The sequence below is a fragment of the Triticum urartu genome, chromosome 7 (genome assembly GCF_003073215.2).
Source record: "Triticum urartu cultivar G1812 chromosome 7, Tu2.1, whole genome shotgun sequence".
NCBI lineage: Eukaryota > Viridiplantae > Streptophyta > Magnoliopsida > Poales > Poaceae > Triticum > Triticum urartu.
The window spans coordinates 638,399,811-638,426,583 of NC_053028.1; the positions used below are offsets into that span (position 1 = coordinate 638,399,811).

Here is a 26,773-nt window from a genome sequence, read left to right on the forward strand (position 1 = left end):
TCATATGGAGTCTTGTTCAAGCCTTTGCGGAGGTAGAGCCGATTTGATGCATGACACGCGGTGTTAATGGCTTCGGCCCAAAAGTTGTATGGAGACTTGAACTCCGCCATCATGGTCCTTGCCGCATCCATCAACGTCTGGTTCTTCCTCTCTGCTACACCATTTTGTTGAGGGGTGTATGGTGCGGAATATTGATGCTTGATCCCCTCATCACTAAGAAACTCATCCAAGGTGTAGTTCTTGAACTCGGTGCCGTTGTCACTTCTTATTGTCAAGATCTTTGCATTGTGTTGACGTTGAGCCTCATTTGCAAAGTCGATGACGGTTTGTTGGGTCTCACTCTTCCTCTTGAAGAAGTATACCCAAGTGTATCTTGAATAATCATCCACAATCACCAAGCAATACTTCCTACCCCCAAGACTATCAAAATATGGAGGCCCAAAGAGATCCATGTGAAGGAGCTCCAAAGGCCTCTTCGAGAAAATGATAATCGTGGGAGGGTGAGCCTTTTCATGTAGCTTTCCTTCGATACAAGCACTGCAAGCATGATCTTTGGCAAAACTAACATTTGTTAGTCCACGGACATGGTCCCCCTTGAGAAGACTTTGCAAAGATATCATATTGACATGGGCTAGACGGCGATGCCAAAGCCATACCACGTCAACTTTAGCCATTAGGCATGTCGCGGTCTTAGTGAGTCGCTCCGAAAAGTTGATCACATAGAGACCATTTTCGACATGCCCAACAAAGGCTACTTTAAGAGTCTTGCTCCACAAGAGGGCTACGGTATCAACATAAAAGAAGGTGGCAAAACCCATGAGTGCTAGTTGACGAACGGAAAGTAAATTATATGCAAGGGACTCAACAAGCATGACCTTCTCGATCGTAAGATCGTGAGAAATGACAACCTTGCCGAGTCCCAATACCTTAGAGGATGAGGCGTCACCCCACTCGACGTTGGTGGGCATGGATGGAATCTTTTGCACGTCCACCACCAAGTCCTTGCTTCCGGTCATATGATTAGTAGCTCCACTATCGAGCAACCATGAACTCCCACCGGAAGCAAACACCTACAAGAGATCAATGCTTGGTTTTAGGTACCCATTTTGTAATGGGTCCTTTAATGTTAGTAACAAGGGTCTTAGGAACCCAAATAGACCATTCAATGTACTCATAAGGAGAACCAACAAATTTGGCATAAACATGCCCATCTCTAGCACAGCACAACACATAGGAAGGGTAAAGTCACCGGCTTTGTTGGGAAGGGAAGCGTTGCCCTTCTTGGAATCACTACCCCTCACAGTGTTCTTCTACTTCTCCTTAGTAGCACCCTCTCCCTCCTTCACAAAGGTTTGCTTGAGAGGAGGAGGTCGTTTGGCCTTGTCATTCTTCTTGTTCTTGGACTTGGGCATGTACCCAATTCCTTCCTTGGCCACAACTCCCTTTTGGTTGGTCAAAAGATCGTTGAGGTTCTTCTCGCCTTATATGCAAGACACAAGACCTTTCTCAAGTTGCACCTTTAACTTAGCGTTCTCCTCAACAAGATGCACATGCTCACAACATGGGTTAGTAGCATTTGCATTATCAATTAACATCATACGAGGAAAAGTGGCTTTCTCCTTGGTTAGCTTTACTTGAAGTTGATCATGAGACTCTTTGAGGCTAGCATGAGCACCCTTCAAGACCTTGTGAGCCTTGTCAAGTAGGTCAAACTCCTCTTTGACTCTAGCAAGATCAACCCCAAGCTTGGCCTTCTCGGAGTTTAGCACACGAGAAACAACAAGAGCATGATCAAAATCTTTCTTTAACTTAGCGTGATCAACGTTGTGTGACTCCTCAAGAGCCAAACTAAGACCACGCTCTTCCTCAAGAGCATTGGAAAGATCCGAAATCTCATCCGCATAGTCATGACTATGCCCCTCCATCTTGGAGATAGTATCTTCGTGAGCCTCGATCATGTCATTGGCTTCACCAAGTTGTTCCAAGAAAGCAACGAAATGCTTCTTGGATTTACCCTTGAGTTTACCCATAAAGGACTCAAACTCATTTTTCTCCACACTAGATCCCTCATATTCATCAATGCAATCCGTCAAGGAAGGATTATTAATGACGGTAGTTTTGATGTTGGGGGTTACCTTGTTGGTGGCTTTAGCCATGAGGCACTTGGCGGTGATGTTCTCATTGGGTGAGTCGAAGAGAGACACTCGTAGAGTTGTTGCAATGGCAACGGAGGCCATGTCAACCGACTCACCATCTTCATCATCCTCGTGGTATTCTTCTTGAACCACCAACGCCTTGTGAGGAGTCTTCTTGGTGAAGTTGCTCTTGTTTGGGAAAGACTTGGCTTTGTCCTTTCGGATGAGCTTGCCACCATTGTCTTCCCTCTTCTCATACGGGCACTCCGCAACAAAATGGCTCATATTGCCACAATTATAGCAAGTCCTCACACGTTGCTTGTTCTTCGTGCCACTTGAGATGTTCTTGTTGAAGTTTGGCCTTGAGTTTTTCTTGCTCCAAAATTTCCTCGAAGCAAGTGCCATGTGTTCATGATAGGCATACTTTGTATCTTCGGGGTTGCTTTCCTCTTCTTCCTCTTCTTCTTCTTCTTCTTCTTCTTCTTCTTCTTCTTCAACACAAACCTTGGCCTTCAATGCAAGGTTGGGCTTCTTTGCCCTTTGAGAGTGAAGCACCGCATTGTCAGCAGTCTTGTCCAAGATGCTCATAGCCACAAACTCATCCAACACTTACTTGAGGACAAGGTGTGGAAGTCCGGCCTTTGACGAATGACAGAGGACATAGCCTTGTGGTAAGGCATCATTGCCTTAAGGAATTTGCGCTTGATCCAATTGTCATCCGTGTCCTTGCTCCCATGATCTCGGAGTGAAACCGCGAGTTTGGTTACTCTTCGATAAAGCTCACGAGGTTCTTCATCTTCCTTCATAGCAAACTCATCATCTTCATCTTGCACCACTTCAAGGTTGGAGCGTTGAATGCTTGCGCTTCCCTGGTAGAGAGAAACAACTTGGTGCCATGCATCTTTGGCTATGGCGTAGGGCCGGAGGTGAGGAAGATCTTCGGGTGGAATTGCATCTTGGATGATGAAGAGAGCATTCTCATTGAATTGATTATCCACGGCTTCTCTTGGAGTGAAGTTGCTTCGGTCATGTGGATAGAAACCTTCTTCAATGATTCTCCAAAGATTAGTATTCACATGATTTAAATGACGCTTAAACCGATAGACCCAAGAATCAAAGTCCTCATTTTTCACAATCTTAGGGGGAGGACCGGCATGATTCAAATGAGTGGAAGGAATCGGTCCACCATAAACAAGTAGAGGTTCCACATGGGCAAAGATGTCGGTGCCATTTTTATCACTAGAGGAAGGAGCCTTTTCACTAGTAGCTTCCCCCTTGTCAGAGTTAGCATCTGTCACCTTGTTAGTGGGATCACCCACTTTCAACGGTGCGGTGGATAATTTAAGACCTTCAATGAATTTAGTAAACATGCTTTCAACCTCGGTTGTCATGGAGGTTTTCAATGTCTCCAAGGCCACATTGAATTCCTCATGAGAGACCGAGGTTCCCCATCGCCCGTAGACGAGATCGAATTCACACCGGAGTGCTCCTCCACACCGTATACAGTGCCAACCATACTCTTCGGACGACAAAGTCCTTAGTAAAGAGACGAGGCTATGATACCAATTGAAAGGACCGATATGGTTGACTAGAGGGGGTGAATAGGCAACTAACAATTTTTAACTTTTCTTTACCAAATTAAACTTTGCATCAAAGTGGGTTGTCTAGACATGCAACTATGTGAGCAACCTATCTGATGCAACAACAACAAGCACACAAGCAAGCAAGGGAGATAACACAAATAAGCTTGCACAAGTAAAGGTACGAGATAACCAAGAGTGGAGCCGGTGAGACAAGGATGTGTTACCGAAGTTCCTTCCTTTTGAGGGGAAGTACGTCTCCATTGGAGCGGTGTGGAGGCACAATGCTCCCCAAGAAGCCACTAGGGCCACCGTATTCTCCTCACGCCCTCACATAATGCGAGATGCCGTGATTCCACTATTGGTGCCCTTGAAGGCGGCTTATAAACAAGGTTGGGGCAATCTCCACAACTTAATCGGAGGCTCCCAACAACACCACGAAGCTTCACCACAATGGAATATGGCTCCGCGGTGACCTCAACCGTCTAGGGTGCTCAAACACCCAAGAGTAACAAGATCCGCAAGGGATTAGTGGGGGGAATCGAATTTCTCTTGGTGGAAGTGTAGATCGAGGCCTTCTCAACCAATCCCTAGAAAATCAACAAGTTTGAGTGGCTACGGAGAGAGATCGGGCGAAAATGGAGCTTGGAGCAACAATGGAGCTTAGGGTTGGAAGAGGTGATCAACTCGGAGAAGAAGATACCCCTTACATAGTGGAGAGAGAAATCCAACTGTTATCCACTTAACCAGCCCACGATAAGTGGTACTACCGCAAGGCCTTACAGTACTACCGCACACCCTTGCGGTACTACCGCAAGGCAGGGTTGGACCAGCCTGGGAAGGCCGTGGACAGATAAACGTCCGTGGCTAGTTCCGCTCATTACAAAATAGTGCAAAAATCCGACACGGTACTACCGCTGAAGGCAAGCGGTACTACCGTGCGGGGAGTGGATGTCAAAAATTACATCCGCTCCTACTTCCGCTACTGGTGTTGTGCCGGACCAGGGCTAACGGTACTACGGCTCCCAAAGAGCGGTACTACCGCAAAGGCATGCGGTACTACCGCTCCGAAGAGCAGTACTACCGCAAGCCTCAGAACAGCAACATATAGGAAGACTTTTTTTGCACAGACAAGAAGAAACGAAGGATGCTCCAAGGTGCTAAAGGAAAGGCGGTGCAAAGAGGAGTAAACGTGTACGTGACGATTCCACCCAAACCTTTCCAAAGCGTACCCCCTCTTAATAGTACGGCTTTCCTACGACTCAAATCCACCGAAAAAGGAACGTAGAAAAACGCCGTCTTCAATAATCTTTGAGGGGCTCCTAACCGTCTCGTGCCTAGTCATGAAATATCTGAAATACTCGAGACACACGATTAGTCCGCAAATGCATTGTCATCAATCACCAAAACACCTTAGGGATAAATATGCCCTTACAATCACTCAATCACATTAATTAGAAAGCAAATATTTGATTTTTAGAAAAACTGCTCAATCACATTAACCTTACCTTAACTCACGGATGGTAATCAATCTCCAAACAAAGGAAACAATACATAGAGGGAGCAGTAAATAAACTCCCTTTCTTATGACATATATATGATCTTCCCTTCCCTCTCCGTTGTCGAGCGTTCTTGATTCTCGAGACCGTTGCTTGGGATGCGTCACTGGGCCGCGACGGTGCCGGAGGACGAGGACGGCGAGGCCGGGTGCTGCGGCACCGCGTTGGCCGCGGCCGGTGAAGGGGGCAAAGAAGGGCGGCTTCCCACCTCCCATAGTTTTTTTGGTACCTCCTCCCACCTTCGCTAGTTTTTTCATAGATTTTTTTGTCCCCTCCCTCCACCTCATTGGTTTACTTTCGCGTCACCCTCTCACACAACGAAAAAAAATTGAACAGATCGGAACTTTCCATACTAGCGCAAGTTATTTAGTAATGTAGAATCAATCACGAATAATCTCTAAAATAAAATCTAAATTAATTAACCTTACCTTAAATCACTCAATCACATTAATTAGAAAGCAAATATTTGATTTTCAGAAAAATTGCTCAATCACGTTAACCTTACCTTAACTCACGGATGGTAATCAATCTCCAAACAAAGGAAACAATACATAGAGGGAGCAGTAAATAAACTCCCTTTCTTATGGCATGTATATGATCTTCCCTTCCCTCTTTGTTGTCGAGCGTTCCTGATTCTCGAGACCGATGCTTGGGCTACGTCACTGGGTCGCGACGGTGCCGGAGGACTAGGACGGTGAGGCCGGGTGTCGCGGCACCACGTTGGCCGCGGCCGGTGAAGGGGGCGAAGAAGGGCGGCTTCCCACCTCCCATGGTTTTTTTTGGTACCTCCTCCCACCTTCGCTGGTTTTTTTCGTAGATTTTTTTGTCCCCTTCCTCCACCTCATTGGTTTATTTTTGCGTCACCCTCTCATACAACGAAAGAAATCTGAATAGATCAGAACTTTCCATACTGGCGCAAGTTATTTAGTAATATAGAATCAATCACAAACAATCTCTAAAAATAAAATCTAAATTAATTAACCTTACATTAAATCACTCAATCACATTAATTAGAAAGAAAATATTTGATTTTCAGAAGAAAAAAAATCGCTCAATCACATTAACCTTACCTTAACTCACGGATGGTAATCAATCTCCAAACAAAAGAAACAATACATAGAGGGAGCAGTAAATAAACTCCCTTTCTTATGACATGTATATGATCTTTCCTTTCCTCTCCGTTGTCGAGCGTTCTTGATTCTCGAGACCGATGCTTGGGCTGCGTCACTGGGTCGCAACGGTGCCGGAGGACGAGGACGGCGAGGCCGGGTGCCGCGGCACCGCGTTGGCCGTGGCCGGTGAAGGGGCGGAAGAAGGGCGGCTTCCCTGGACCTGGCTGTGGTCGTGGCCCTGTGAGTTGGTGCGGTGGAAGCGGCACTTGAAGGACCCGGCGTGAGTGGCCGACGTGCAGACGCACTTGGAAGCGGGCCTGTGGCCCGTGCCGGACGGCACCGACGCCGACCAGGGCCACCTCCTCCGCGTATTCTTGGAGCTGTGGCTGGCCGAATTACATGAAATTAATTCCCTCAGTTGTGGTGGCAAATATAATACACATAATCCATATTGTTATGCACTAGCGTGTGTGTGAAATAGATGGATTATGATCCCGTACCCAATAAGATGGATATGTGTGTGTGTGTGTGTTAGAGAGAGAGAGGGAGAGGGGTGAGAGAGTGAGGAAGAAGGAGGGAGAGAGTGTGTGTGTGAGGATTTGATGGTAAAAAAGATCGCCAATGTAACTTGATATGTATGAGAATATTAATATTGAACTCTTTAAGTTAATGTGGCCCCGTTACAACGTACATGTGTTCTTCTAGTTAGAATTAGAAACACAACCGAAGAGAGAGGAGGCACGATGCAGTGCAGCTCAATAATCCTACATCTACGTACAAGTTACTTAATCATATGTAACTTTTCTAACCAATACTCTTCCCCCCCCCCTTGATTTTGAAGGGGGTGGGCCCTTCCTCCCCCATCGATTCAATCCCATGTCTACGCGTTAACTTTTACGTAAAAACTCTATGTAAGTTTAAGTAGGTGTAGCATTACTCCAATGCAGCTTATGTGTGACTCTCATCTATACCTGGCCATTCTTTGGGCCGGGCCGGGCCAACCAAAGCCCGACACAAAAAACCCAGGCCCGAGCCCGGCCTGGTCCGGCCGTCGGGCCTAAAAATCGGGCCCGAGCCCGGCCCATCACACTAAAAGCCCGTCGGGCCTTGGACCACGGGCCGGGCCTCTTCCTTAAATGGTGAAATCAACGGGCTCGGCCCGGCCTGGGCTTCGGGCTCAAAACCTAGGCCCGAGGCCAGCCCATGGACAAGGTTGGGCCAGGCCGGGTCGGGCTTTTTCGGACCGGGTCGGGCTGCCCATGGCCAGGTATACTCCCATCTCTCTTCGTGTGCTCTTACACAAACCCGTCCACAAATTGCTGCCAGACGGAAATGGAGCGGAAGTGCAACCAGACGGAACAGGGGTAGTAACAAGGATGTCAAAAAACCGGAGGGAATCCAGAGTAGTAGTAGAACCACACAAAAATCCATTCAATAAATAATCCACCATCTGGACACCGGTCCACCATTTTACTGGTTGCTAGGCCACCGATCGACTTCAACCGGACCACACCTCCTCCACGGACCTCCAAATCAAACGCGCATCAACAGTAGCGACTAGCAAGCGAGCTACTTCGCCGGGGCCGGCGCCGGCGCTCTGCGCAGGATGCTCCCGGCGTACACGGCGGCCTCGAGGATGGAGGTGATCTCGTCGGCGACGTCCGTGGCGTTGCAGCTGTTCCCCTCGAACGTCGTCAGCACGGCCTCCACGCCGCCGCCCGCCGCCGCGGCCGCCGTCCTCACGGCGGCCACGCAGTCCAGCAGGCTCTGGTTGCACCACATGTTGAGGTAGTCGTCGGTGGCCTGGACGCAGGCGTCGTGGAGCATGCAGCAGGCGTCGAGGGCGTCGCAGGGGGGCTCGCCGGGGCACCCCGTGTAGGACACGCCGCAGTACTTGCCGTACCGCATCAGCGGAGCCTCTGGTACAAGCATGCGTACCCTCCGGTATGAGCGAGAGATACAGAGAGATGGCGGTGCATATCGCAACCGGTCGGCGGCAGGCACGGACGGCGTACGTACCTAAGGTGCCCGTGCAGTACGCGGACTCGCACGTCCGGCTGCACTTCTGGTCGCCGTCGGGGCTGGACGGCGGCGACGCTGCCCCGAAGATGCCGCCACGGGCCAGCGAGCGGCCGGCGGCGGCGAGCAGCAGGAGGAGAGGGAGGAGGCGACCGGTGTGCATTTTTCACCGTGTGTTTATGATTTGGCCGGGCTGCCAGAAGGAGGATGGCGGTGAGCTAAGAGCTACCTCTAAGCCTCCAACTGTTGGCCGTGTATGAGTGTGCCAGTGTGGTGGTGGTTTTGGAGGTTCAGCGAAGTGGTGTTTGTTGGTATGGTAGTAGCTCTGGTGGCAGTTTGGTGGCGCCGTTGGGAAATTGGATGGGTTAGTTTAAGTGTTCAACGGTGACTTTCCCCGCAAAAGGAAAGAAAAAACAGTTACTTCAAAGGGCCAGGGGATAACGAGCTATTGAATAGAAGTGTCTTCTTCTGATTGCCTGCTACAGCCTACAAGCAAAAGGCCAGGGGATTAGGCTCAGGCATCCTCTGAATAAAGATATACCGTTGTTCGGATTGGTTGTTTTGGTAGTTGAACGTACTCAACGGCATGGTTGGTTCGTACTCAACGGCATGGTACTCCCTGGCTCCGTTACGCAAATGAAACCTGCGGTCAGGTCCAAGTAGCAAGTTATTTTCCTTCCTTTGTGGGTAGGTCCAAGCACAAAGTTTAACCACTACAAAGGTTCGGAGATATCTCGGCTAGCTAAGCAACCTACCGTCCTTGCGCATATTTAATAAAGATCTACAATAACATACTCCCTCCGTCCCATAATGTAAGACGTTAACGTCTTACATTATGGGACGGAGGGAGTACCATTTTCTACTATTTCACATATATACTCAGGCAGCTTCTATCTTTCTTCAAATAAGTGGAAGGTACTTTAGTTCTTCGAAACGCATTGGGAGTTTAATAGCAGCAACAAACAATGCACACGTTACATTATGGGAGTTGCGACCGTTATCAGCAGCTGTACTGGCAAACTATCTCCGCTATCGAATAACTCAGAAATTGATTACATTAATCGACTTGCTCAAGGTTTACCAGCAAGTGCAGTCCCAGGTCTAATTAATAACCTAGAGGGGGCAGTAAAGAGATAAAAAAAATGTAAAGAAGAGAAAATCGGAGGGGAACAAAAAAAAGACACTACAGAAAATTACAGTATTATACACAAAATAACCTAGGAGGACCACCCAGCCTTTTTCTGTTGCTTAACGCCTCTACACAAATCTTTAGAATGCATGGTATAATCAAGAACGCCTTCCACCTTCTGGCAAAAAAATGTTGAACACTGCACAAACCAATAAGAACTCCTCTAGACGGGAATCTCTGGTTCGACACGTCTAAGCCTTGCCTTTCCTTTTAGCATCTAATGCCTGCATTGAATTCAGTTTCAGTCAGTCATAATAAAGTAACAATAAGATTTAAGGAGCCATACATCGTACACAGGAAGTCAAAATATCCTACAGAAGAGATACCTTATTCTGGAAAGTTCGCATGACCAATACGATTAGATCGCGTAGCCTGCAGAAGTATCACTCAGTCAGATATATGATTTTTTTCACCCTTTGTAGAAAAAAACATTAAACAAAAGGTTAGAAGTTTGAGAAGGTAAGGTAACAGTTGGCACCTAACGTCGTTATCCTCATTATTGGGCTCCGTTATTCCCTGTGTATTAAATGGTAGATTTACACCACCAGAACTTACTAAAACAAATTGAGTAGTTCGTCCATTGGGAATTTTCGTCTGCAAAGAAAAATCATATAATATCTCTCAGGAGCAAACATAAATACTGAGTGAATAAATGTGCCTGTCAAACAATGTACCTGTAGATTTGGTGAATATTTCTCGTCAATTACAACTTCATCCTTGTGGCTGAAGTTTATTTGATATCCAGTTCGTCTAAGGACCAACGTGGCATGTTCCCATTCTTCAGGAGAATACCCCTGCTGTGAAAGGAACGCAGATGTAAGCCCCCACTAATAGTTTAGGAGCAATTTTGCTATCGAACTAACGAGAGCCTATTTTGAGCACAACCATCTTGGTAAACTAGATGCATCGTCAACAAGCTAACAAACCGAGAATATTCTGAGCTTAATGCTGTCAGTTTTGAACAAATCACATTAACAATCATTTCTGCCAGCCCTACTCGTGACCCTTCTATTGTACAGAATACCCTTAATCAAATCGAGCAACTGTTTTAAGTCTATGGTTCTAATTAAAAAAAATAGCTAGAAAGATGCCATCCATTTCTTCAATTTGAAGTGCTAACTCTGTAGTTTATCAGACACAAAATGTAACAGAAGAATATTGTAAGCATATGGAGGGTCACAAGTTTAAGCTACATCAACAACAACACATAACTTGTAAAATATGATTGATGGCATCATCAAGAAGCCTTCCAAGTGAACATTCTGTTTACTTCAAAGGGTATCGAATTTTACTTCAGGCAGAATAATAAATACTTCGTGGCATACCAGGACATAAACATCAAAGTCGGCTCTCCCCCTTGAAATACATATATTGATGTCATTCTGCATTTCTTGATCTGCATAATATAGAACAGAACTTGGATAATTCTAAGAAAATGAAGTGTAAATCAACTGCAGAGCTATTCTAAGAATAGTCCACAAAACTTGAAAATGTATGTACACTATACCTCATCTTTTTCGAGAAAACGCAAAGAACTAAACCCTATATTATCATGTGTGACAAGGTATGGAAAATTACCAAAAAAAACCTACATTAACCAAAGAACTAAACCCTATATTATCATGTGCGATAAGGTATGGAAAATTACCACAAAACCCTATATTACGCATAGAACCAAATCCCAATCCCTAATACCCTATATTACCACAAAACTTGAAAATGTAAGTTCACTAACTTTGGTGGTCTTCAGGAGTATGTGTAAGTAAGCATTGCCATCCCCTTCAAGTTCTTTCAGATGAGCAAAATAATGACACAAACATACATGTTTCCTATCCATAAGTTGAGTACAAGTCTGTAACTCATTTTCTACAAAATGCACTTTCCCACAAGCATGTACCATCATTACGAGCATTCAGTTTTTGTTTTCAAGAAAAGAAATGCAAAGAATTTTAATTATGTCTAGAGTAATAGTGTTATTCAAAAAATTAGCACTCCCTCCTATTCATATTACTTGCCGCTCAAACGGATGTATCTAGCACTGAAATACATCTAGATACATCCGTTTCAGCGACAACTAATATGGATGGGAGGGAGTATCAGTGTATCACGACCCTGCCATGGAAGATGGTATGTACAGTGGCAAGCACGCAACAGCAGGAAAGGCTAAAATATAGTCTATGGTTAATTTAAATTAAATTAATATTAAGGGGTTGATTTATCAAACATGATAAAACATAGAAAAAGGCATTTCATGTAGATGAACTTCCACTTTACCAACAGGATACAATGGACTACTAATTAATAGTAGTGTCTCGAGATCCCGCAAAAAAAGAGTAGTGTCTCGACATTTTCTATATTCAAAATATGGAAGTGAGAATACATCAATTGCAAACGTTGATCCAATAATATTAGAGCACAGCATGACAATATAACAATACATTCTATCAGGGATGCAAAAGAGGCAACGGTATATACATCATAAACTTACCACAAGTTATCTTGTTCTCATTGTTAGCAAACTCCCTCACCAAATCACCCTACAATCAAGCGGAGCAACTCATCAAACTCAAATCGCAAAAAAGTGCACTGTGAGTAAAACAAATTCAGAACTATCAGCTTAAAGATTCATGTGTCAGTGTTGTACAAAATTTTATTTCAGACCAAAGCATTTAGAAACAATTTGCAACTACATTCTATCACCTACATAATAAATATGATAGTCTGCAAGCTAAAAGAACTACAAATGGAAATTAAGATGGGAACTTCCTGTGCAAACTATCAGTTTTAGAAAAAAGAATCAAGAAACACTCGGATAAACAGGTTTTGTAAAAAAAGCCAGATGGTCATAGGCTTATGCCTATATCAAATCAAGAAATAGCACTTAATTGATAGGGTTGTGCTTTACAGGCTGTTCAGTAGGCAAATAGTTCACACACTGATGCATCAAATGGTGAAACAAAAATAACAAAACAAAATCAGCACATCAGGACACCAAGAGTGTCAAAAATACCAAAACTAGTTTATAACAATGGATGGGGGAGACTTAGCAAGTATATTTATAATAAGAGAAGCCACAAAATGCTTCAAAACCTGAGGGTAGCAAATCAGGTTCAAATCAAATATAGTGGTAAAAAGTTGAACATTTCAAATCGCAAGACCAGCATTTTAGTAAATCAAGGAAGAACTGGTCCTCCATAGTCAGTTTGGTCAATCTTTTAGTAAATCACAATTTACCAAAGTTGCAAAAACTGTGTAGCTTTAGGTTTTTTCAATGTACTGCAAAAAAAAACCCTTTAATAACTTTCCTAGTTTCAACAGAATAGCCAAGTTGCCGCTGGGAGAAATAGCATCTTCCTAAGTGGGTCCTTGGACAAACTTTTTCTATCAAACGTTGTGTCTTTGGTTCCTCCATTTGCAAACAACTGTTGTTCTATAATGTGTCTGGTATCTTCGAGACTTGAGTACTACATCACATGAGCTTGTAGTCTACAATACAAAATTACCCTAAATTAATACTTGTTAACAACCTGGCGGCCACTATCATCCATAGGAGTGCAGTCTACAGCAAGAAGAGTGCCAACATCATCTGCAGTAACCACATAGTCATACATCGTAGCACCTGAATTGCAGAAAATATAGAACTAGTCAGTGTAGCTACTTTTTCTCTGAACATTATCACATGGCTTGTAGGACAAATTTCCTTCTTTACCTTCAATAGAATACCTGGTGCCATCTTCATGACAGCGAACCCACTGAAAACAACATTTCCAAGAGAGAAGTTTTATTGCAGCATTTCGAAATTCCCAGCAAAGATAAAAGAATCAGAATCCAGAGTCAGAACACAACATACCTGGAAATTACAAAGTGTAGTACCATTTGTAGGGAAACCACATGCTCTTAAAGTAGATCCTGGCCTAGGATCGCCGACAATTTGAAATCCCTCAATACCAGGTAATGGATCACCTAGGTTAAAAGTATGTATATATCAAAGGATATGATCTAGAATCTTTTTTGGTTAAAATATTAGCTATTAATTTACCATCAGCTGAGTACTCTTGAGTATCATTCCTATAGAACTGTGAGTCATCATCTAATCTTGCTTCTCTAGGACCAGGATTTTCTTCAAAATAATTAGAGTGAGTAGGAGCTACCATATCCCTGAAAGGCAGTGCCAGAAACAGAGGTCAACATTCTTCCATGTCGATGACATATTTGACTGGATAGTCAGTAACACTATTTCAAAATCTAAACTAAGCATACTGATTAAAAGTGGATCCATTGTACATTTGCTCAGCATGTCGATCATTTGGATCTTGAGCATACTGAGGGAAATTGTTCCTGTTCGCAACCTGTAAATAGGAAACAATTATATGTCAAGCTACAATGTTAAACAAGCTATTTGCAGGTTCATGTTATCATACCATATTGTAAGATGAGGAAGTGTCGTTTCTCAACGGAGTTGCTTGTTGAGGATTGGGATTATATATGTTTCCAGGTTGACTTATATCGCCTAAACTGTCCTGAATCAGTATAATCAATCAACTGAGTGCCTTAAAAAACAAATATTTTAGTAGATACTAAAATTACTATTAATAGGCTTCAGTAACATAGAAGGTAAAAAGGCTCGTAATCAGCAATTAAAGACAACAACAACAAAGCCTTTAGTCCCAAACAAGTTGGGGTAGGCTAGAGGTGAAACCCATAAGATCTCGCAACCAACTCATGGCTCTGGCACATGGATAGCAAGCTTCCACACACCCCTGTCCATAGCTAGTTCTTTGGTGATAATCAGCAATTAAAGACACAACTACATATTCAGTCATGCAGAGTCATACACAAAGCTATTCAGCAAACCAAAATACTTCAATAAGCATTTGTTCAAATGTAAGTAGTATTGACTATAATCTGGTTTTTTTGTGCCAACTTATCCAAACTTGAGAAGTTTTAGCAATCTTGGTGACACACACACACACAATCCATATGTGCCAACACGGGACTTCGAATAGTCAAAATAATTCAGAGTTGAATACTTCACCGGCTTGAAGATGCATAGCTGAGCTGAGGTCACTTACATTTAACGATCTGATCTTCCATTGCATCTGTTGGTACAAGCGCTGAAAATTGTGGTCAAAAGAAAGATGTTACATATCCATGTTAACCACTGGGCACAGAGTTTAAAAAAGACACTGGTAAATGACTCCATCATAAATACTAGACTAGGCATTCTGCATCAAGCAATTGAACAATAACTGAGCAAACCAGAAAAACATGGTAGTATAACAGATATCTTAACTAAGATAGCAAAATAAAACTCCAGTCCCATAGAGCTATTATGATGGCAGTTAAAATCGCATACATATCAAAGATGCAGAATATGTTTCACTTGACGCTTAACAGATAGAACTGAATTCTTCACCAACAAACAGGCCTTTAAAGTCAAACCTTGTAATGAAAATATTTTTTGTAAATAATATAGCACGCAGCCACTAACTACCCTGTTGTGTCTCAAGTCGACAGTACATTATACTCAATAAAAGGGATAAAACTTGGATAAAGTTTATGTAAAGATGTGAAGGTATCTATCAGACAATTTGGGGGAATCTATTGTCGAGCCTTTGATAAGGAGTGGATCCGTTATGTCCATATTAAGTCTGCATTGACATCAATAATATTTCCTACCATGTCCAGTAAACATCATACATTATACTGGGCATTAGCAAAACATAGCTAATACAGCTCTAGCTCATACAAGTAAATCAATCCTTATGAACCAAATCATTATTATTACCATCCAAGTAATAAAGAAACTAATTTGGGCAAATACAAAAGTATGTATGTACTTCCTGGCAAGAACAATTTAAAAGTAACTGACCAAATAAGAGTTACCTTTGTAACCGTTGTAATGGTTGAAGGATATATTTGAGGTGGGCGAACATCGTATTCTGCTAACATACCAAGCAATGAAGAAGTGAACAAGTAAAGCTCTTCTTCCTCACCCTACAAGGTTTCAACCGTATGTTTCTGAATTCTTAGTGACAATAAAAAATCATGTACTACATAATCTAGTTCATATTAAATGGTAGATAACAATGAACTGAAGTTGCCTCATGCAACAAACTAGGACTACCACTGCATATGCCACTGTAAAGTCAGTTGCATAGAATAAATGCCACTCAACAACTCCCTGAAATGCAGGCCAGGGAATCAGGACCCACTTAGCATTTATCTAGATCACAAAATATTTTGGTCGGATGCAATGCAACTAAAGATATGCAATCATGCAACAGCAACAGTAAAGGGGCTACAGCATCTAAAGAAAGTAATGCACGCATTTGTATAATTTTGCCACATTATTTATATGTTTATAATGCTGTATTTAATACAGTAATAAATAGTCAATTACACGCAACACCCAACCCTTTATAAAAAGGGCCACCTGGATGACTAAGCATATTGGTGGTAGTAGTGGCAAAAATGGATATATCATAAAGAGGCTTGAGCATACATTCTTGAAATGTACAATAGCACCATACTTTTAGTTCATTTGCCAATCTCATATTTTCTTCAATGTGGTTTTTTTTCTCATTCAGTTGCTTCAAAGCACCAGATATAGCATCTTCCTGCCTCTCGTCAACAGCCTGTCATAGTAATATACTTTTATTAGCACAAGACTTTACAAATTGGTCGTGCAGCAAATGTAAATCGTATCATTCATATAGACCATCCTCAAGTCTGAAAGCTTCCTCTCCAGAATATGTTTTTCGCTCAGCAGCTGCAGCTCCTACCAACACAGAAAATAATAACTGCAGTTATGGGTTACACAGAGGTGGTAAATCAAAAGGGAAGGACAGGGCACTTTTGCTTACAAATATGGTTAACTGATTCATAACCTTTAACATCATACCTTGAGAGATGCATCAGCAATTTGTTTGCGAAGCAACAGGATCTCTTCTTCCTGTGTCCGTGATCTAATGTAAAGCTCCTGCAAGAAAACATCATCGGGTTGAGAAATTGGAGCAAGTTCAGAAGATGCGGTAAATAGAAGGATCCCACACAGTTACCTTAGTTTCAGGATCCATCAAACGAGTATTAGGATCTTCTGCAATTAAGTCATTGCGGAGGGATGCGCCCTGGAGCGGATGCCTGCCAGCACACGACATAGCCTCATTTCTCAGAAAATGGAATACAATCTAATAATGCACCTAGAATAGTTAACTTTCCCACGAGTGAAGGACCTGACTAGAGTGTCGGAGTTCGGAATGAAGGGTTTAGCATCACCATTTTGCAAGCCATAGTCCCTAACAGACAAGCTGGTAAGCTCATTCCCTGGACGATGACCTGCGCCAATGAAATCAACAGGGGCATCGAATGGATCTCGCATATTCTCCTCCCGTGATCCTCCTATAGAAGATGAGATCACCATGTTAACCTAACGAAACCAAACTGGATGTTCCTTAAGAGTCTAACCTAAAAAAAAAATCACATGCACAGCTACACAGACAACCAAGCAACGTTTGAACTTCTACATGGGTATCAAACAATCAAATAGTCTTTCGCTCCCAATGGACCGGTAAAGCAAGGCATTAAACCTCCCATGATTTCTTCCTCTATTCCCAAGCACCTGTTTCTGGAATACAAATTTTCAAACTCCAAACAGCACTCACTTGATGATCATGAACCAACAATATTGCATACAATCTCAAGTTGACCAGAGAAAAAATTGAGCTCCAAAACTAACATATAATTTCTTCCTCGATTCCCAAGCACCTGTTTCTAGAATCATTTATCCAAACTCCAGACAATGTTCACGCGACTATCACGGCCCAACAAACATCGAGCTCCAAAACCAACATTTCTCAGCCAAGCAATGCATCACAGCACCAGCACGGCCCCATGACTAACCTCCCTACCAAGTACTCGCGCACGAACCAAATCTGTAGGGCAAGCGGAAAGAAAAGCACACAACCCTTCCATGAAGCGGGAAATCAAAGCTGCGCTGGCACCCGTGCAAAGCCGAATCACAGCTACGGCGCACCCAAATCAGGGGAGGCGGCTCCTTTAGAAGATGAGAGCACCAGCCTTGACAATCACACGACACAAACACATGTGGAAATTGCGCGCTTACAAGGTCGCAAAGACATTAACCTGACCAAACCTAACTGGACGATCCCTAAATACTCCAACCTGAACAAAAATCACATGCACAGACTACCAGACAACCAATCGTTTTTTGAACTTCTACATGGGTGTCAAACAACCAAATATCCCTTCGCGTCCAATGACCGGCAAAGCAAGGCATTAAACCTCCCATAATTTCTTCCTCTATTCCCAGGCACCTGCTTATGGAATCCAAAATTTCAAACTCCAAACGAAGTTCACCCTGGACGATCACGGCCCAACGAACATCACATACCATCTAACACAGGCCAGAGATAACATTGAGCCTTACAACCACCATATAATTTCTTCCTCAATTCCCAGGCACCTGTTTCTAGAATCAATTTCGTTTCCAAACCCCAAACGACGTCCACCCGACGATCAAGAGCCAGCAAACATCGCATACCACCTAACACAGGACATAAAAAAAAATCTAGCTCCAAAACTGGCATTTCTCAGCCAAGCAATGCGTCACGGCACCAGCACGGCCCCATGACTAACCTGCCTACCACTTGCGCACGAATCCAATCCGCAGGGCGAGCAGGAATAAAAATATAAAAAGCACAGGGCCCTTCCGCGAAGCGAGGGAATCACGGCGGCAGCGGCGGCGGCGCTGGTGCGAGGCCCGAATCGCGGCTACGGCGCGGCGCCCGAATCGGGGGGAGGAGGGAGGGGGGTTCCGAGCGCGCACCTGCGTCGGGGTAGGGTTGGACGGGGAGGAGACGGGCGCGGCGCAGCGGGGTCCTTCGAGGCGGGTTCCGGGAGGGGACGGGGAGGGAGGCCCCGTCGTCGCCGCCCGCGCTGTCGCGCTCTGCTTCCGCCGAGGAAGCGACGAGGAAGGGACGGGGGGAGGGGCCGGGGGTGGAAGGACGGCCAGCGAGTGAGAGAGAGAGAGGAATGGCAGCGAAGGGGAGAGACGGGTACGTGCGCCGTGGAGAGTACGCGTGGTTTGGGCCGGGTCGACCCGGGTGGCGCGGGTTCCACTGGGCCAGGTTTTATGGCCACGTCCGCCGTAGCTTCGACTCAAGCGAACGTACAGTTGGCCGGCCCAAGTACGTTCGATTTTCCTTCTTTTCCTCTTGTTTTTTTACTTTTGTTTACATTTCGGAAATATTATATATTTCAAAAAATAATTTACTTTAAACGTTCGTCACACGTTTAAGAAACTTTTATAGTGTGGTGTGCAAAAACTTTTGATAGCATTAAAAAATGTATGTCACATTGAAAAAATATGTTCATGGCGTTTAAAAAAAACATTTATACAACCTAAAGAACTGTTTGTGTAGTCTTAGACAATATTTTGAACCATTCAAAGAAAACTTGACATTTAAAAAATCATGCATTTCATAAAACATGTTTGTGATATTTATTATTTTTAAATATAATATAATATATATATATATATGTGTAGTTTAAGACATATTTAATGCCATTCAAAAATGGTCAAACTGTATTTGATAGTTCTTTTAACATGCATTTGAAAAAAAGTGTTTGAAACATGTATTTGGAAAATGTTCAACGTGTATCAAAAAATGCTCCACAAGTATATGAAATTGTACAATGTGTGGTAGACATGTGTTGGAAAGAGAAAAAGAAAGAAAAAACGAAGTAAACCGGTAAAGAGATGCTGAAAAGCCAAAGAAAACTGATGACACAGCCGAAGAAACAAACTGAAAACCAAAAGGAAAAAAACTAGAAAGAAAAAGGGAAGAAAACTAAAAGAAAACTGGAACAAAACCATGAGACTAGGCCGGCCCACTAAAGGAACACCATTGGGCCGACGCTATCTTTCATGTTGTAGTAAGTGATTTATAGCTCCGGCGGTGCGTAACGGAAGAACACCGAGCAAATGCGGCTGCGCTGGCAATTTGGCCTAGCACATTAGCACCCCGTGCGGCTCCTTTGCTCGATTAATAAGAACACTTTGCCCAGTAAGCAAGGAAAATTGGCTCCGCTCGATCATAATTTGGTCGGTTTCCTAGAATAAAAACATTCTTGAATTTTTTTATTTTTTTATGATTTATAAAAATGTTTGTGAATTTCTAAATATTCATGAGTTTCTTTTAAAAAGTTGGTAAATTTTAAATATTGTCTTCAATTTAAAATGTTTTCTAAGTTAAAAATGTGCATGGATTTTATTTACAAATTCCAAAAATATTCATGGCTTTCAAAAAAAATCATGAAATTTAAAAATATTCCTGAATTTTAGAAAAAATACATATGAAATGATGAAAAAATATTCACACATTTAAAAATGAGGAAATGAAACATAAATGGAAAGGAAATGAAAAATAAATGGTAATGAAGTGAAATTTATTTAAAAAGAAAAAACAGAAGAAAACGGGACAAACTAGCAAAGAGGACAAAGAAAAAAAAGGAAAAACGGTTGGGGGAGGTTCTAAAACCTTCCCAAAATCAGTGGGAACAACAGTCGCACTGGGCGACCCTGTAAGTGCATCTAGTGTCACCCCTAGTTGGTTTTGGAGTATTGACGACAAACCTAGTTGAGGGACTAATGTGTTTGTGAGAATTACAGGATAACACAAGTAGAAGTTCTTCATTGATTCGGTTTTCCTATCAGAGATGACACCTAAAAATGTATGAAGACATTGATGTCAAAGGTGGTATGTGAAGATACTCACATTGAAGACTATGACAAGAGAAGACACCGCATGAAGCCTATGGAGCTCGAAGACTTAGATCTTTTGTAGTTCTGTTTCTTCTTTGTTGAGTCATAGGAACCACCGTACTATTAAGTGGGGTCCAGGTGAACCAGTCAGAATGACTGAAGTGATGCTTAACCAAAACCTATGTCTTCGAGTGAAGACTATGAGAGCGAAACTTGTCCAGAGTCGGACAAGTCAGCTTTGCTTGTAGCCCAAGTAAAGCTGCCGCGTGAGTTTGAAATCTGACCATTGAAACACGTGTCAGTTCCTTAATGACACAGGGTCATTTCGGACAAATCAGGTTGGATTGCCTAGTGGCTATAAATAGCCCACCCCCTACAACCATAAATGGTTGGCTGCTCAGAGTTAGAGTACGGCTTTTGTCGTTTGAGAGCAACCCACATTGAAGCCTTTGAGAGAGAATTCCTTACGAGGATAAAGCCCTAACCACCCAGAGCCAAAGAGTGTTAGGCATCACTTATGTCTTCTTGTCTGTGTGATCTGAAAACTTATTACACTTGAGGACTGTGAATCCTCCAGCCGGTTAGGCGTCGCGTTCTGAGCATCCAAGAGACATTGTGGATTGCCGATGAACGAAGTCTGTGAAGGTTTGGGAGTCTACCTTGAAGACTTACCAGAGTGATTGGGTGAGGTCTGTGTGACCTTAGCTCAAGGGGAGTACGGTGAGGACTGGGTGTCCTGAGCTGCGTGTTCAGGACTGGGTGTCCGGGACTGTGTGTCCTCAGGTTTAAATACCTAGCCGCCCTAACCAGACATACAGTTGTCACAGCAACTGGAACTGGTCCAACAAATCATTGTCTTCAATGAGTCACTGGCTTCATCCTTCCCTTCCCTTTACTTACTGTTGGTCCTTATGAAGTCATTGTATGATTGCACTATCTTTTGTCTTCACTGAGTGACTGCGTGTTCTGTTTGGTTTCATAATATCTTCCTACCTGATCCTTACTACATTGCTGCTATTAGTTATTGTGCTTTCACTCCATTGAATACTTGACTATGGTTTGCTTAGTGTAGTCTACCTTCCGCTGCATGGTAATAGGTTTATTTCTATTGTTTGTCTTCATAACTTCCACGTTTTGAAGACTTTCATAAAAATCGCCTATTCACCCCCCTCTAGTCGATATAACGCATTTTCAGACCCATCTAACTACGCTAGGGGGGCATGATTTCTCGACTCCCATCGTGCTGCCCGACAACTAGTAGCCCATAACAGATGAGTTTATTGGGCATGGCTTCAGCTCTCTGATTCCAATTCGGCATCATGTACATTCTTTGAACACAAATTGTACATAACCAATGAGCAAGTACTAATGCTTATATACACACTAAACACAAATAAAACACAAGAATGTAATTGGATAACCCAAATAACCACTAACGAGCATCTATCTTATCTCGTATATACACATATTGTTATTTGATACTTAAAATTTCACCCATAATTTGGATAACCACAAAAGGTCGAAATATCATGCTAGAAAAAAAGTAGATTATCATATATACTCATATATAGCAATATTGTATCCTATAAACCGGATTTGGATTTGAACTGGATAGTGTTTGAATGTCAAAAGTCTCTTATCATATCTTATAATTTCTAATTCAGAAATGGTCCAAGTAAAAAAATCTTAATTCATCCTTACTTGTAAATTTATCAAAACTAACTAATTGCCCATGTGTTGCAACGAGGCATACATATTCTACCGGTTCAACACCAATTGTGCCCGACATATACCTTACACTTGCCATATTATAGATTCTTATAAGATTTGATTTGATTTGTGTATGGGTATGGCAAGACAAGTAAAGTTTTGTTTTAGTCGAGGTTTCGATAAGATATGATTTGATTGAATTAATGCAGGATGTAGTTTTGGGAGGAGGGATGACGGACAAGCGCACAAACACCAAACCTATCATCACAACTGCAGACTCCCTTGTAATAGTAAAGACTATTTTTGAACATTCTGGGAAAGAAGGCAATGTAGTTGCACCCACATTAGCTAGCTTGGCTTGGGGTTTTGACCCTAGGCCCCGGTTGAAGGGTAAATATTAGGTGATACCACATCTCACATGCTCCAATGCTCAAAATTTTAGAAAGCCACAATTAAATATTCTGAAAAAATTATGAATTTTTGTGAATTTTCACAAGACATGTATCTATAACCCCTAATAAATTCAGATCTGAATTAAAAGATACACACTGAGAAATAAAAAAGACAAATCTATCATGAATAGTGTCAAAAGAAGACAAATATGAGTAGTATAAAAAATGACACTATTCACATCTGGATTCGTCTTTTTACTTCTCAATGTGTATTTTGAATTTGGATCTAGACTTTTTTGGAGTTTGTAAGCACATGTCTTATAGAACACTCATCATCACACCCCATCAACACAAAGCCAGAGCCACCTATAAATTAGGCTTTTCATAGAAATGTAAACATAATAATGCATGTGTATATCCCTAAAATATTTAAAATAGTATTGGTTTTTTTGTGAAACACGATATAGACACTCGCTTACCACTGAAAGAATAAAGGCGTGAAATCCTAAAATATATCTAGGAAAATGCGAGCGTCTATGCAAAGTCTAGAACATGAAATCACGTATGTAGGTTCCACCACAAGAAACGTGACCAGCCGAGCTAGGCTCAATTGACATAACAATAATCCAAAGAAGAAAAATATTATTGTTTGTATTTTTAGGCCGGCCTCAGGTTTGGGACTTTAGGGTTGGGATTTTCCAATCCTGAACCGAGGGGTGCGGGTGTAAACATGGCAATTAATCATGGCTAATTTGGTCAGTTAGCATATCTGATTTGATATTTGCATATAACATGGAAAGGAGTACCATATCACAAATATCTTTACACTGCCCTCTTCTATGACTCCACCATTGCCTCCATTGGTGGCTCACCTGAAAGACATGATCTCCGCATCAAGATGTTCATCTTTAGCGCTCTCCAGAACTTGATGTTGGACAGTTGACCACTTCGATCGTCATGGTTACTCCCTACTAATTGATGCCTCTTCTGCGACATGCTCCTTTTATGGACAAACCCGACACAAGATATTGTCATGGTGTTGATCCACCACCTTGTTGTTGCAACCATATCAGTCATTTCGGTTCCTCGTGACACGGAAATGTTTGTCTTCTCTCACCATTTTGATTGCATGGTGGCTTTGGCGGCACAAAAATGGCTGTGTGTCCGATGGGCAGTGGCCCTCTATGCCCCTCCTTGTCCAGATCATCAAGGTATTGAAATATGAGATGGGCCTAGAGCCCATATGACAATTTCAGATTTGATCTCTAAGGGCCCATGTAGGTGGCATGACAAGGTGGTGGGAAGTTTAGTCCCACCCCGGAAGTGGAAGGAGAGTTGGAGTGGTTTATAAGGGATTCTCTTCCTCATGCTATTGGAGCTTGAGAAGAGATGAGGCCCTCGCGCACTCCTCCTTCTCCGCTCGCCTCACCGCGCCTCGCCGCGCCGCGCTGCGCCGCGGGTTGCGGGGTTGAGCCGAGCCGAGCTCACTCCTATGCGCTGGTTGACGCATATTTGCATGTGCGGTCTGCCAAGGACTTGTGGGAGGCGCTCGAATCTAAGTTCGGGGCTGCCGATGTAGGGAGCGAGATGTATATTATAGAGCAGTTCCATGATTACAAGATGGTTGAAAACCGTCCTGTATTGGAGCAGGCTCATGAGATAATATGCATTGTTAAGGAGCTTGAGCTTCTTAAGTGCGAGTTACCGGGCAAGTTTGTCGCGGGCTGCATAATCGCTAAGCTTCCCAATTCCCGGAGGAACTTTGCCACCACTCTGAAACATCAGAGGCGTGAATTCTCTGTGGAGGATGTCATTGGCCATCTGAGTGTTGAGCAGAATTCAAGGGCAAAGGACTCGCACGGAAAAGGGGTCGAAGGAACTTCTGTGGCCAACATGGTGCATCAGAAGAACTCCAATTCCCACAAGCCCAAGGGAAAGAACGGTGTCCAACAGAGTGCCGACTTTAAGAAGAAGGGTAAGAAGACCTTCAAGAAGAACAAGAAGGATGAGGGCTGCTTTACTTGTGGTTCGCTTGAACATTGCCCAAACAAGTATAAGAAGCAAGGGCAGGACTCCAAGTCTGTCAATATGATTGTGAGCAACAATGAGGGTGGTGCATCTGGGTACGGTAATTTATTTGTTGTATTTTCAGTTTGGCCGTCCACCGATTGGTGGGTCGACACAGGTGCAGGTGTTCATGTGTGTGCTGACATTTCATTGTTTTCTTCTTACCAGGCCACAGGTCACGGGTCCGTACTGATGGGGAATGGCGCGAGTGCTTCTGTTCTTGGTGTTGGCACGGTCGATCTGAAGTTTACTTCGGGAAGGATCGTGCAGCTGAAGAACGTGCAGCATGTCCCCGCCATCAAGAAGAACCTCGTTAGTGGCTCCCTTCTATGTAGAGAAGGGTTTAAGTTGGTATTCGAGTCTAATAAATTAGTTGTTACGAAATATGGACTATTTGTTGGAAAGGGTTATGAATGCGGAGGCATGTTCCGCCTTTCTCTTGCAGATCTATGTAATAAAGTCGTGAACAATATTCATTTGAGTGTTAATGAATCTGAAGTATGGCATTCACGTCTTTGTCACATTAGTTTTGGTGTTATGACACGGCTAGCAAAATCGAATTTAATCCCGAGTTTCACTTTAGCCAAAGGTTCTAAGTGCCGTTCGTGTGTGCAATCTAAGCAACCTCGCAAGCCTCACAAGGCAGCAGAGGAGAGACACTTGGCGCCACTGGAACTCATACATTCTAATCTTTGTGAGATGAATGGTGTGTTGACTAAAGGTGGAAAGAAATATTTCATGACTTTGATAGATGATTCCACTAGATATTGCTATGTGTATCTGTTAAATACTAAAGATGAGGCTCTACACTACTTCAAAATCTATAAGGCAGAAGTTGAGAATCAACTTGAAAAGAAAATTAAACGAGTCCGGTCAGATCATGGTGGAGAGTACTTCTCGAAAGAGTTTGATGCCTTTTGTGCGGAACACGGCATTATTCACGAGAGGATGCCTCCTTACTCACCCCAGTCAAACGGGGTTGCCGAGCAGAAAAACCGTACTCTAATTGATTTGGTTAACGCCATGTTAGATACGTCGGGTTTATCCAAGGCATGGTGAGGGGAGGCTATAATGACATCCTGTCATGTCCTGAATAAAGTTCCGACAAAGGATAACAAGATCACTCCTTACGAGAAGTGGACCAAGAGAAGGACAACACTCTCGTACTTGCGTACCTGGGGCTGCTTGGCGAAAGTTAATGTGCCGATCCCCAAAAAGCGTAAGCTTGGACCAAAGACTGTGGACTGTGTTAATTTGGGCTACGCTATGAATAGTGTTGGCTATAGATTTCTAGTAGTGAAATCTGAGGTACCTGACATGAAAGTCGGTACAATTATGGAGTCTAAAGATGCTACATTTTTTGAGGACATTTTTCCCATGAGAGATGTACAAAGCACTTCTAGACAGGAATCTGAGGAGACTCCTGAACCTGCCATTCCGATGGAATATTATAATCAAACACATGATGAAAATCCTGAGGAGGATAATGAGGAATCCCTTGGTAGGGGCAAGAGACAAAGGACTGTAAAGACCTTTGGTGATGATTTCTTCATATACCTCGTGGAGGATAATCCCACTTCTATTTCAGAAGCGTATGCATCTCCAGAAGCTGACTACTGGAAGGATGCGGTCCGTAGCGAGATGGATTCCATCATGGCTAACGGGACTTGGGAGCTTACTGAACGTCCTTATGGTTGCAAACCATTGGGATGCAAGTGGGTGTTCAAGAAGAAGCTTAGGCCCGATGGTACGATAGAAAAGTACAAGGCTAGGCTTGTGGCCAAGGGCTACGCCCAGAAAGAAGAAGAAGATTTCTTCGACACTTATTCACCTGTGGCCAGACTAACCACCATTCGAGTATTACTCTCGTTGGCGGTCTCGCATGGTCTTCTCATTCATCAGATGTATGTTAAGACGGCTTTCCTGAACGGAGAGCTAAAGGAGGAAATCTATATGCAACAGCCTGATGGCTTTGTGATGGATGGTCAGGAAGGAAAGGTGTGTAAGTTGGTGAAATCTTTGTATGGCCTGAGACAAGCGCCTAAGCAATGGCATGACAAGTTTAATGAAACATTGACATCTGTTGGCTTTGTTGTTAATGAGGCTGACAAATGTGTATACTATCGCTATGGTGGGGGCGAAGGAGTTATACTGTGTTTGTATGTTGATGACATACTGATATTTGGGACTAATCTCAAGTTGATCGAGGAGGTTAAGTCTTTCC

The 26,773-nt window shown here is 43.1% G+C and overlaps 2 protein-coding genes across 7 annotated transcripts; both read right to left on the reverse strand.

Annotated features, from left to right (window-relative positions):
- Positions 1–7,796: 7,796 nt before the first annotated feature.
- Positions 7,797–9,101, reverse strand: LOC125524969 (probable phospholipase A2 homolog 2). Its single transcript, XM_048689995.1, has 2 exons — positions 8,406–9,101; positions 7,797–8,305 (listed from the first exon to the last, which is right to left on the reverse strand). The coding sequence occupies exons 1-2, from the start codon at positions 8,566–8,568 to the stop codon at positions 7,956–7,958; spliced, it is 513 nt and encodes a 170-aa protein (XP_048545952.1). The 5' UTR covers positions 8,569–9,101; the 3' UTR covers positions 7,797–7,955.
- Positions 9,102–9,413: 312 nt separating this feature from the next.
- LOC125524968 lies at positions 9,414–18,668 on the reverse strand. Of its 6 annotated transcripts, none has more exons than XM_048689992.1 (20): positions 18,443–18,668; positions 16,830–16,995; positions 16,656–16,737; positions 16,499–16,576; positions 16,316–16,375; positions 16,128–16,232; positions 15,481–15,591; positions 14,667–14,708; positions 14,016–14,114; positions 13,855–13,943; positions 13,634–13,752; positions 13,445–13,557; positions 13,304–13,346; positions 13,122–13,213; positions 12,083–12,131; positions 10,920–10,990; positions 10,269–10,391; positions 10,073–10,188; positions 9,921–9,966; positions 9,414–9,818 (listed from the first exon to the last, which is right to left on the reverse strand). In XM_048689992.1, the coding sequence occupies exons 2-20, from the start codon at positions 16,973–16,975 to the stop codon at positions 9,786–9,788; spliced, it is 1,617 nt and encodes a 538-aa protein (XP_048545949.1). In that variant the 5' UTR covers positions 16,976–16,995; positions 18,443–18,668; the 3' UTR covers positions 9,414–9,785. The 6 variants fall into 6 exon arrangements, with proteins under 6 accessions (XP_048545949.1, XP_048545950.1, XP_048545947.1 ...); XM_048689993.1 differs by lacking the exon at positions 18,443–18,668 and adding an exon at positions 18,253–18,421; XM_048689990.1 differs by lacking the exon at positions 18,443–18,668 and adding an exon at positions 18,080–18,231 and having other exon boundaries at positions 10,269–10,388.
- Positions 18,669–26,773: the final 8,105 nt, after the last annotated feature.

Coding starts and splice junctions, on each gene's coding strand:
- LOC125524968 (XM_048689989.1), bottom strand. CDS start 18,203: ATGCCAGTTTTGGAGCTAGATTTTTTTTTATGTCCTGTGTTAGGTGGT. Junction 16,738..16,829: donor AACTCCGACACTCTAGTCAG/GTCCTTCACTCG, acceptor GTGTGCTGGCAG/GCATCCGCTCCAGGGCGCAT. Junction 9,819..9,920: donor TGCGAACTTTCCAGAATAAG/GTATCTCTTCTG, acceptor AATTCAATGCAG/GCATTAGATGCTAAAAGGAA.
- LOC125524969 (XM_048689995.1), bottom strand. CDS start 8,568: ATGCACACCGGTCGCCTCCTCCCTCTCCTCCTGCTGCTCGCCGCCGCC. Junction 8,306..8,405: donor GTACTGCACGGGCACCTTAG/GTACGTACGCCG, acceptor TGCTTGTACCAG/AGGCTCCGCTGATGCGGTAC.